Source organism: Sapajus apella, unplaced genomic scaffold, assembly GCF_009761245.1.
Source record: "Sapajus apella isolate SASKATOON/1434 unplaced genomic scaffold, GSC_monkey_1.0 scaffold2, whole genome shotgun sequence".
NCBI classification, from domain to species: domain Eukaryota; kingdom Metazoa; phylum Chordata; class Mammalia; order Primates; family Cebidae; genus Sapajus; species Sapajus apella.
In genome coordinates this window covers 37141924-37154805 of record NW_022436942.1, presented here as the reverse complement: position 1 = coordinate 37154805, position 12882 = coordinate 37141924, and the positions used below count along the sequence as shown (strand labels likewise).

General features: G+C 35.3%; 1 protein-coding gene across 9 annotated transcripts in view; it reads right to left on the bottom strand.

Moving 5' to 3' along the window:
* Nucleotides 1-12882, bottom strand: part of NAV3 (neuron navigator 3) — a 623567-nt gene that overhangs the window by 93246 nt on the left and 517439 nt on the right. For all 9 annotated transcript variants that reach the window (XM_032285065.1, XM_032285057.1, XM_032285074.1 and 6 more), the window contains 3 exons: nucleotides 3361-3493; nucleotides 2058-2328; nucleotides 410-1118 (listed from right to left, as the gene is read on the bottom strand). In XM_032285065.1, the coding sequence (XP_032140956.1) occupies nucleotides 410-1118; nucleotides 2058-2328; nucleotides 3361-3493 (1113 nt within the window). The remainder of the gene's footprint in view (nucleotides 1-409; nucleotides 1119-2057; nucleotides 2329-3360; nucleotides 3494-12882) is intronic.

Here is a 12882-nt window from a genome sequence, read left to right as displayed (position 1 = left end):
AGCCAGCATGAAAATGATGCTGTAAGTGAATGCCAACAGTCATAGAGACATACTTTGGTTTATTTTTTTATGTAAAAAGGAGGGATGAAAATCTATAGAAATTTTACAAGCTATTACTTTGCTTTATCACTACACTTAGGTATTACCACCTACTTTTAAGTCTTTTAGCTATTGTTTGTGTTGCTAATATTACAATGACAGTGAAATTTCTCAAAATGAGAACTTTTTTTTTTGCTGTTTATGTGGTAAGTTTCATAGAGCTCACTGTGTACTTTAAAGAATTCTAAGATAGATATGTACCTTATATATTTAGAATACATATATATACACATACACATTTATATGTAATATATGTATCTAATACATATTTATCCTTTATGTTTTTCCAGCATCATTTTATAATCCTTACCTTCGAAATGTGGGTGAGGCAATATCTGGATACTTGGATCCTGGCTGCCTGAGACCTTGTGCACCACAAGCGCTGGCAGAAGTGGGGCTGGATTTGGGGGAACCTGACAAAGAAACACTTTCTGAATCTGAGACTGCTACTTTTTCCTTTTCCTTGTCTGTTTGGTTGACGGTGACAGGACTTGAGCGCCCTGACCCAATTTTAGTTGGTTCTCTCAGTTTTGAGGTGGTGGCCCCAGCAGACTTGCTGCTGACGTTGGAATCAATACTGCTAGTACTGGATCTGTGGCCACCTCGGCCAGGAATGCCACTGGTGCTGGATTTTGAAGGGCGGGGCAAGCTGCGGTACTGCAGGGTAGTCTTTGAGCTGACATGCAGCACAACATCATCCTGATTCTGTGAACCGTCCAAACTGGTTTTTCTTCCTGCATTTGACTTCCCGCCAATGGCAGCAGATTTTGGAATTTTGCCCAGTGTTGCAGAGCCACTTGTTATGGTTGCTCCACTGCTAGTGATCATGGCAGAGGACCCTACTCCACTTGGTTTCTTAAAGCCAAAGGAGCTCGTGGCAGTCGATCTTCCAATGCCTGAGGGGGGCTTTTTCCCTTCATCTCCACTGCTTTTTCCTGCATCTGAAGGAGACCTTTGTAGAGATGATCCTTTCAGGGGTGTTTTTCCTTTCTCAGAAGCTTTGGCATCATCAGTTTTCCCTAATTAATGAGAAATACACAAATATGTGTACTTGAACAATTTAATATCACAACACTTCTTGAAACAATGTGTTAAATGTGAATGCTTCTTTACATTATTTCTTTTCTTACATGTATTGTCTTAGATCAAAACTCTAATATACTGAGAGGACTGAGTACATAGCTACAAAAATTTGGCTGTCAGAAGAAACCTTAGGAGAGATGGAAGAGATAAAATGAAAACATATTTTTTGCTATTTGTTAATGTCTTGTATTTTGCAACTCTCTTTTATAAGGATAGAACTTAATCCTATCAAGCTAATTACTAGAAAAAAATTCATTTGAATATCTGTGTGATGATTATATTTGGAGTTGCCTGTTAATTAGTACTTCAGTGGGACTACTGATACTTAGGTACTACTCTAAAAATAGGGGAAGAGCCTTCTTTTTTTTAAAAAAAAGTATGGTACAATTTTGAAGAATTATTTCATTCTCTTCTTTCATGAAGTCTAATGAACAAGCAATGTTTCAAATCTCCAGTTGGTTCGTGTCATTGTTTTTGCCTCTCAGAGTTCGAAGTGAAATTCAGTGGCATATTTAGGGTAAAAATTCCAAACTTTCATTAAAAACTCAGAACAACAACAAAAAACTTCATCGTTGCTTTAGCAACCTAATTTTATTTTCCCATGACCAGAAATAACTGTGGTAAAGTAAGGCATCCAGTACCCCTAGTTTATAAGGGGGCTCTCCAGAGAATGCGTAGATATAAGCCCTATTTGGGTTTCTATAACGAAGTTTGTGAAATGTACACAGAAAAACGATTTAACTATTTGACTCCATGTTTAATAGGGACAAAACTTTTGATTGTTTTAGAAATGCTATTGTTAGAGAAAACAAAGATTGAATGGAAACAATAAAGTAAAGCACTTTTGCATAAGAGCTGCCAAACGACAAGCCTACCAGGAGTTTTGAGCGCACTTGTTCCAGCTTTCTGCCTAGATGGTGCTCCTCCTTGGGCAGACATGCCTCTTCTCCAGGAACCTGTCTGTGAAACAGACAGGGAAGCTTTCTGCCCTGCCTTCTCAGGGTCTTCAGGAAGTCCAGAGGACACAGTCTTCCACTTGCCACCAGCATCCCCATGGCTGTCAAAATCTTCTTCTGTTTTTTTCAGTTCCTCAGGACTATCCCAGGTCTCATCTGTTGTGGAGCGTTTCTCTGAATCTGTCTTCGGCTATAAAGAAAAGTATTACAGAAAAATTTTATGTAGAAAAATTTATAAAGTGTGATTTAAGGCAATGAAATGTACTTTCTGATAACTGGATAAATCCAGAGATTCTTCTATTTTGATTTATCTTCATTTATGTTTTGTTAATTTTAGGCACATAATTCCCACTTGCAGATATTAGAGAATGTCAGAATAAATATGTGCAGAAAACCCCAATTAAACGCTAGAGAAAGGTAGAAATTTTCTATATCAAATGTAATAAGAATAAGTAAGAAGAGCTAAAACTTAATGATGTAATGTTCATTTTTGATTTACCATTCACAAGAGATCCAGTAATGTATTTCAGATATCAATATAAAATTGATCAAGAAGTATCTAAAATTAGACTATGAAAATAATTGTTAGATTTTCAAACAAATATGTCAATATTATAAGGAGAGATGCTAATATAAATCTTTCTGAATTAGATTATAATCAATTGAATATATATATTACTATATTATTAGTGTACTATATTAATATATAATTTTATGTTATATATTAATTTATACATATCATAGAGCCTGGGTGTGTAGTCATCTACACACATATATTAAATATATTAATAATGAATTAATTATTAATATACATACCATATAGCCTAGGGGTATACTTATCTATACAAATATATTAATCCATCATTATTATGCAAATATATCAATTCATTATTCAATATTTAATTAATACATTTGTGTAGATAACTACACCCCCAGTCTATATGGTATGCATATTACACATATATATATGTAAGCTGCTTCTGTTTATTCAAAATAATCTGAAGTTCACATTGTTGCCCCTCCAAAGGGTTGTGATTTTAGGAAAGTTTAAAGATACTTCAGGGTTCAGGAGTGGCAAAGGGAGTCCTTGTTATCTCTGCATTTTCCAGCTTCTGTAATTATTATGGATTAAGACTGTGTGCCATCCCTTAATCTAATATAAAGTTATTTTGGGGAATAAACTGGCTGAAGCACTGGAAAAAAGAAAGGTGCTAATTCTCACCTGAGTGTTCTTCCTGGAGGGTACAGTGATGTTGGAATAAGAGCTGACAGAGGATGTGGTGTTCAGGTCATCAGTGCTGATGTTATCAAGTGTGTCACTGAGACCACTGCTCACTGAACTGCTGTCATCCCAGCTAAAAGCAAGACATGCAGGAGCAATGAATTAAATACAGGATGCCCAATGGAAGTCACCTACATTTCCATAATGCAATAGTAAAACAATCTTTTTTTTTTTAATCTTATGAAAAGTCGCTTACTTCCCATTTTGGGAAAATCATGTTTATATAAACTGAGGGTCTACCTGAGAATAACCTTACCTGATATTTGGAAAGAATCAGTTTCTAGAGCAGTGCCCAGGTTCCAGAAGAATGTGTGTGAAATGAGTGAAAACATTGATACTACTACTGCATGGTTTCAGGAAAGAGTAATATTACAGCTGACTTTTTTACCCCTAAAAATTCAACCAGGAATGATAAACCATGTAAAAATTTATTCTTTGTTCTAAAAATCAAAAACTTGTGCTGTAGTCAGGAACCAGAAAATCATTCCTCATTCTTCCTCCTAGCTTAATAACTACTTTCAATCATACACAGACTCTTATTGGATGAGTCCCATTATTCTTCAGTCACCAAGAATACTGAGATTCATTCAGTCATAGCATTTGTCCTGACATCCCTCACATTTCTGTCCCAGATAACATACAGTATTCTCTTATCTGGCCTTCATGCTTTTGATCTGTTCCAATACAACTTTATCTGCTAACATGGAATCACTGATCAAAACTTCACATTTGGCCATGTCACAACCTTGCTCAACATCCTTCAAAGACTTTTCCTTTCTCAAACAGTGGTTGCTAAAATGAAATGCCCCTGTTCCACACAGTGTACAAGGAAATTCATTTGAAATATAAGAGAAATAGCTAGAATTCTGAATACAGTCATGTATTACATATTGTACTAACTGTTACGTACTGTATTAATGGCAGGGACATACTTTAAGAAACACATCATTAAGTGGTTTTTTTCATTGTGAGAACATCATAGAGTGTACTTACATAAACGTAGATGGTATAACCTAACTACACACCTAGATTATTTGGTACAGCCTGTTGCTCCTAGGCTAGAAACCTGTACAGCATGTTACTGTACTGGATACTGCAGCCAACTCTAATACAATGGTGAGCATTTGTGTATCAAAACGTATCTAAACAATGAAAAGGTACAGGAAAAACATGTTATTATAATCTTATGGGACCACAGTAATATAGGTGGTCCTTCATTGACCAAATGACTGAAATGTCATTCTGTGGCAAATATTAAAAATAAGATTACATATTTATTTTTAATCTAAAGAAGAATAAACCAAATATGCTGAATTAATATCATGTGCAGACTAACATAGGCACCTTCATTTAGTCAGTGCATCAGATGATGCAGAAATAATGTTGAATAAGCAGTGTAAGCTGAAGGAAAATGAGAACTCGACAATGTGAAAAGGTGGACCACAATTCTCTCATTTACTGGCTGGTTCTCAGTTTATTGTGATGTATAGTTTTTATTAGTAGCATGATAATAAACTAATATAGTAAATTGGTACCAGGAGTGGGAACTGCTGTAAAGATACCCTTGCCTGTGTTCTCTCAAATTAACCTATGCAAAATGAATAAACACATTGTATATGGATAAAAGATGATAATATTTATCATGAAAGCACAAACCACAAAGAAATGTTGAACTGATACTTTTATCTGCTCTTCTATATGTACTGTAAGAGCTACATCATAAGTCCGAAATAGCGATAATGTGTTTAGATCACATATGAAGTCAACTAAAACATAATTATGAGAAATAATTTGAAAATTAAATTTATAGAATTATTGTTAAGGCTGATTCCTCCCTAGGGTGTATTCTGCTTGAAGTTTTAGCTTCTTAGAGCATTATTCATCATAATTATTAAAGACATTTATAAATCAGATTATCAATAACAATTATTTTTTTAATAGGAGCAAAACGGTATTTTGCACTCCTACAGCACTGATCTGTCATTTCTGGTTGCTCAAATCTTTTAAATATTCCCTACATCTTAATTTGATAATTTCTCATATCACAACTGATATGGTTTTGGTGTGTCCCCACCCAAATCCTCTCTTGAATTGTAGTTCCGATAATCCTCACGTGTTACGAGAGGAAGCCAGTGGGAGGTAATGGTATCATGGAAGTGGTTACCCTCATGCTGTTCTCATGAGAGTGAGTTCTCACAAGACCTGATAATTTTATAAGGTGTTTTCCTCCTTTTGCTCGTTCTTTTCCTTCCCGCCACCATGTGAAAAAGGGTGTGTTTGCTTCCCCTTCCACCATGATTCTATTTCCTGAGGCCTCCCCAGCCATGCTGAACTGTAAGTCAATTAAACCTCTTTTCTTTATAAATTACTCAGTTGTGGGTATGTCTTTATTCACAGCATGAGAATAAACTAATACAGTAAAATGGTACCAGGAGTGGGGCACTGCTGTAAATATACCCAAAAATGTGAAAGTGACTTTGCAATTGGGGAACAGGCAGAGGTTAGAACAGTTTGGAAGCCTCAGAAAAAGCCAGAAAGATGTTTGAAACTTTGAAAGTTTGAAACTTCCTAGAGACTTGTTGAATGGCTTTGACTAACATGCTGATAATGATATGGACAGTGAAATCCAGGCTGAGGTAGTCTCAGATGGAGGTGAGGAACTTGTTGGGAACTGGAGCAAAGGTGGCTTTTGTTATACTTTAGCAAAGAGACTTGTGGCATTTTACCCCTGCCCTAAAGATCTGTGGCACTTTGAACTTGAGAGAGATGATTTAGTGTATCTGGCGGAAGACATTTCTGAGCAGGAAAGTGTTCACGATGTGATTTTAATGCTCTTAGAAGCATTCAGTTTTATGTATTCATAAATATATGGTTTGGAATTAAAACTTATTTTTAAAAGGGAAGCAGAGCATAAAAGTTTTAAAAATTTGCAGCCTGATGATTCAATAGAAAAGAAAAACTCATTTTCTGAGGAGAAATTCAAGCTTGCTACAGAAATTTGCATAAGGAACAAGAAGCCAAATATTAATAAGACAATAGGGAAAATGTCTCCAGGACACGAGAAGGGTTGTGGCAACTCTTCTTATCACAGGCCCAGGAGCCTAGGAGGGAAAAATGGTTTTGTGGGCTGGGTCCAGGGCTCCCTTGCTGTATGTACTATAGAGACTTGGTGCCCTGAAACCCAGCTGCTCCAGCTGTGGCTAAAAGGGGCCAAGGTACAGCTAAAGCCATGGCTTCAGAAGGTGCAAGCCCCAAGCTTTGGAAGCTTGCATGTGGTGTTGAGCCTACAGTTCCACAGAAGTCAACAATTGAGGTTTAGAAACCTATGCCTAGGTTCGAGAGAATGTATAGAAATGCTTGGATGTTCAGGCAGAAGTTTGCTGCAGGGGTAGGGTCTTCATGAAGAACCTCTGCTAGGACAGTATGGAAGGGAAATGTGGGATTGGAGCCCCCACACAGAGTCCCCACTGGGACATTGCCTAGTGGAGCTGAGAGAAGGGGACCACTATTTCCCAGACCACAAAATGGTAGATCCACCTATAGCTTGCACTCATGTGCCTAGAAAAGTTGTAGGTACTCAACACCAGCCTGTAAAACACCCTGGAGGGGGACTGTACTCTGCAAAGCCACAGAGGCAGAGCTGTCCAAAGCTGTGGGAGTCCACCTCTTGCATCACCATGACCTAGATGTGAGGCATGAAGGAGATCATTTTGAAACTTATGTTTTATGACTGCCCTATTGGATTTTAGACCTCCATGAGGCCTATAGCCCCTTGGTTTGGTCAATTTCTCCCATTTGGAATGGGTGTATGTACCCAATGCCTGTATCCCTGTTGTATCTAGGAAGTAGCTAACTAGCTTTCAAATTTACAGGCTAATAGGCACAAGGGACTTGCCTTGTCTCAGATGAGACCTCAGACTTGGACTTTTGGGTTAATACTGGAATGAATTAAGACTTTGGAGGGACTGTTAAAGAGGCATGCCTGTGTTTTGAACACAATAATACAATGACCTTTATCACCCAAAAATAGGATATAAAAAGCTCACATTTCCAGATTCTTTATGGACACCTATAGCATGTAGCACAGTGACTATCTATCACTTACAGCCAAGAGGTCACAAATGAGAAACACAATCTTCTGGCAAGCAAGGTGGCAGAGTCATTTGATTCTTTTCTATTATCTAGCAAAGCTATTCAATTATTTTCTATCAGCACTGGCAGATATCTAGCCTCTAGTTTCAAGTGTCAGAGGTGTCAGTGGGGGTAGCAGTGAAGCCCTAGGGTTATGATTCACTAATAGCCTGCAAAAGACTGGTTCTACAGTCATCCTAATAAATGAGAGCCTCTAATATAGTTTAATTCCTTAAATTAGCCAAAGTAATTATTTAGTTTGCAACTTGGAGCCCCAATAAATACATTTATAAATTTAAAAATAGATATTTCTTTACTATATCTTTTTTATATTTGTATATGTTGAATAATGCATACAATATCTTTTCACAGGAATGTATGCATATAAATTATAAAAACACAAATATACACACTTTGATGACCATTGCCTCAAGTAAAGCTGAGGCTCTTTGAAAAGACATATATCAAGAGAATAAGAAGACTACCTATGAGAAGGAGTAAAATATTTCCAAAAGAAATATCTAATAAAGGACTTATCCAAATACACAAATAACTCTGTAAAAACAATTGAAAAAAAAACCAAACTGATTAAAAATGGGCCAACAACCTAACAGATAACTCACTAAAAAACAGACATATAGATGGCAAATAAGCATATGGAGAGACACTTGACATTATATGTCACTAAAGAATTGCAAATTTAAACAGTGAAATGCCCCAGCCATTAACAGCCAAATCCAAAACAACACTGCCACCAAATGCTGGTGAAGATGTGGAGAATTATAACTCTAATTCATTGCTTTTTGGTATACAAAAAGGTACAGACATTTTGGAAGACAGCTTGATAATCTTGGGTAAATACCTAGAAATGTAATTGGTGGGTCATATTTTGAGAGAATAAAGAAATTGGAAAGTCTTTTTTTTTCAATGTGGTTTTAAAATTGTATATTCTTACCAAAAGGAATGAGAATATCAGTTGCTCCATATCCTGGTCAATACTTGGTATCGTCAGTCTCTGTAATAGCCAATCAAGTAGTATCTCATTGCAATTTTATTTTGCATTTCTCTGATGACTAATGATGTTGAACATTATTAGATGTATTTATTAGAAATTTGAATGTATTTTTGGTCACATGTATGTTCAAATCCTTTGACCACATTTTTATTTGGTTGTCTTAACATTAATGAGTTTTAATAGATTTTCTAATTTTTTGATTTTTAGTATCTTAGTGAATTTTATTTCATTCTATATGGCATTAACATAAACAAGTAGTGGTTCTTATAGTAGCGCTGACTTAATGTCTATCCATCTGAGTTAACTTTGTCAGTGAATGATATTGGATTACTATATTATTATTTTTATTTGTAAAAATTTATGGGTAATACATGAAATTTTTTTACCTGTATATAATGCATAGTGTTCAAGTATTTAGGTGTTCATCATCTAAGTATAACACACTTTGTTAACTGTAGTCGCTGTACTCTGTTATCAAGCATTGAATTTAATTCTTTTAACTGTATGTTTATACCTTTTAACTCTCTTCATCTTCCCTCCTACCCTCCATTTTAATTTATTTCAGCAATGCTCTGTAATTCCTGTTATAGGAGATTTCATTTTATAAATTCCTAATTATTTCATGGTTCAATATTTTGATGTTATCACAAATGGTATATTTAAATTTTTAAATTTCAAAATTTTCTTGTTAGTAGATAAATATAATTGAATATTGAATCTTGGCTTTGTATGCTATTATCTTACTAAATTCACTAGTTCTATTTGCTGTATTATCTTTTTGTCTTCTCTTATACATGTTCATGTCAACTATGAAAAAAGGCAATTATGCTTTTTCTTTACTAATCTGTATATTCTTTACAATACATTTAAATAAATTAATGCGTCAACAAGATGAAAGCCTTTTATTCATACCTGACAGAAAGTTTTTCCTCTGTGATGAGATTATTGCCTAATATTTAAGTCTAGGAAAAATAACTTCAGAAACAATGCATTAAAAGGAAACAGAAGAAACAATCGAAACATAGATTATATTATTAAGAAAATATTTGTCAGAAATTTTGTAATATCATAAAATATAAAATTAGTATTTATATCATATTCCAAATTCAATTCCAAATGACTTCTGAATGAATAAAAGTAGAGAATATTTCATTAAATATATATTTTTGTTCTCTAGAAAAGAATTTTCACATCATAAAGCAATAAAAAAGAGAATAAAGATACTAACTTGACTTAAAAACCTTTTCTATATGTTGCAAACATTATCTGAAAGAGAAAAGATAAAATGCTGAAAAGGTTTGCTAAAATTTGTAGGAAAATCCTTAAAATTCTTGCTATCTGAACCGCAAACAAACCAGTAATAATAATACTATCTTGTCCACAGAAAAATAGACAAAAAATTTTAATAGAAAATTCACTAAGAAAAGTTTCAAATATCCCAAAAGTATATAAGGAAACCGAGCTTCACTAATACTTAAAAGTGTTAGATAATAAACAATTAATAGAGAGTCCTTACTAGTAATTAGATATCGCTCTAAACATTTTCTATAGTAATTCAGTTAATTCTCACACCAACTCAGTATGATTGGTACAACCATCCCCACTTTATAGAAGACTGAGGCACCAAGAGATTAAATAGCTCACCTAAATTCTCATATATAGTAAATAATGGAAATGGGTTTTGAAACCAATGTCTCTGGCTGCATAGCACAGTCATTTAACCACAATAATAAAATGCTAATAATGATATACTATTTTTGTCCCATCAAATTAGCAAATAATATCTTAAGTATTATCATTAATGTCAGTTGGTATAAGAAAGACACATTTACTAAATACTGTCATAAATATTGGCAAAAATTTTGACATTATTTGGCAATATGTATCAACTATTTTAAAATTATTTGAATGTTTGACCTTGTGATACTATTTCTAGGAATCTATCCAAAATAAACAATCAGCACTGTGAACAAAAACTCATTTTGAAAGATATTTATCCCAGTATACTTTTTTTCTTAACAATTAAAAGGAATGAACCATTGATACAAAAAATGAAACAGATGAATTTCAAATGCATCATATTAAGTTAAAGATGCCAGATTCAAAAGGCCACATACTGTATGGTTTTATTTATATAATATTTAAGAAAAGAAAAAACACTATAGGGATTTAGAACAGATCAGTGATCAGGAAGACTTGTGGTAGTGATTACATGGCTTGATGCATATGTCAAAACTCAGAACTGAACAATAATAAAACACACATTTTACATGATATTAAGTAAATAAAAACATAGCTAATGAGCCTGTTGGAAGATTATTGTTTGAATACAATAGTGCACTTTTGTTCTGGATTCACTCCTGGATTCACAGTTAGAGGCAGACTTGATTTAAAACAAATGTGTTACAGATTCAAGGTCTTTTGCCTGTTTTTTATGATGAGGAATTCTGCAATATTAACTAGTTATTAAAATGAAATCTGAATATTTAAAATTGATTCAAGAAAAATGACATTTGTAGGTAATTTTTAAGCACACTCCTCTTTTCTGATGTAATTGCACTTAATATAGCAGGTATTCAAGTTGTGTTCTTTGATATTTCATGTTACTGGGTCTCAACTGTCTTACTTATACATGTACATATAAAAGAAATAGTTTGCTTACACAAACAACCAATTGTTATACTTCAGGCATTTAACAGTAACCTCGGTTTCAAAATTTTCCATTAATCGAAGAAATATACTTACTACTGAATCTCCTAGATGTACTCTGCTCTCTATAACTACAATCATAAGAATACTGTTTACCAAGGCAATATTATTTTTGATTTTCATAAAAACACTTTTTCACTTCTAACTTTTTAATAATGTATTTTTTTGTGTGTTATTAGAAGCAAAACTATAAGAAATCCATGTGCTATGGTTCGGCTCTGTGTGCCCACCCAAATCTCATATTGAATTGTATTCCCATAATTCCCATGTGTTGTGGGAGGGACCTAGTCAGAGATAGTTTGAATCATGAAGGTGGTTTCCCCCATACCGTCCTAGTAGTAGTGCAAAAGTCTGACAAGGTCTGATGGTTTTATCAGGGGTTTCTGTTTTTGCATCTTTCTCATTTTCTCTTGCTGCCACCATGTAAGAAGTGCCTTTTGCCTCCTGCCATGATTGTGAAGCTTCCCCAGCCATGTGGAACTGGCTGGGGAGGCTTCCTCGTTTTTACACTGTTGATAAATACATACCTAAGACTGGAAAGAAAACGTTTTTTTTTTTTTTCAGTTTTAGGTATGTATTTATCAACAGTGTAAAAACAGACTAACACAGTTAAGTTGGTACCAGTCGAGTAGGGCGCTGCTGAAAAGATACCCAAAACATATGGAAGCAACTTTGGAACTGGGTATCAGGCAGAGGTTGGAACAGTTTGGGGGAATCAGAAGAAGACAGGAAAATGTGGAAAAAATTGGAACCTCCTATAGGCTTGCTGAATGGCTTTGACAAAAATGTTGATAGTGATATTAACAATAAAGTTGAGGCTGAGGTGGTCTCAGATGGAGATAAGGAATTTGTTGGAAACTGGAGCAAAGGTGACTCTTGTTATGTTTTAGGAAAGAGACTGGTGGCATTTTGCCCCTGCCCTAGAGATTTGTGGAGCTTTGAACTTGAGAGAGATGATTTAGGGTATCTGGCAGAAGAAATTTCTAAAGCAGCAAAGTATTCAAGAGGTAACTCGTGTGCTGGTAAAGCACTGCATTTTAAAAGGGAAATAGAACATAAAAGTTTGGAAAATTTGCACCCTGACAATGCAATACAAAACAAAAACCCATTTTTTGAGGAAAAATTCAAGCGGGCTGCAGAAATCTGCATAAGTAACAAGGAGTCAATGTAAGTCCCCAAGACAGTGGGGAAAATGTCTCCTGGGCATGTCACAGGTCTTCATGGCAGCCCCTCTCATCACAGATCCAGAAGCCTAGGAGGAAAAAATGGTTTCGTGGGCCAGGCCCAGGGTGTCATGCTGTGTGCAGCCTAGGGACTTGGTTCTGTGTCCCAGTCACTCCAGCCATTGCTAAAAAGGGGCAAGGTACAGCTCAGCCCATTGTTTCAGAGGGTCCAAGTCCCAAACCTTAGCAGCTTCCACATGGTGTTGAGCCTGTGGGTGCATAGAAGTCAAGAATTGAGGTTTGGGAACCTCCACCTAGATTTCAGAAGGTGTATAGAAATGCCTGGATGCCCAGAAAAAAGGTTGCAGCGGGGGTGGGGCACTTATAAAGAACCTCTGCTAGGGCAGTGCAGAAGGGGAATGTGGGGTTGGCGCTCCCACAGAG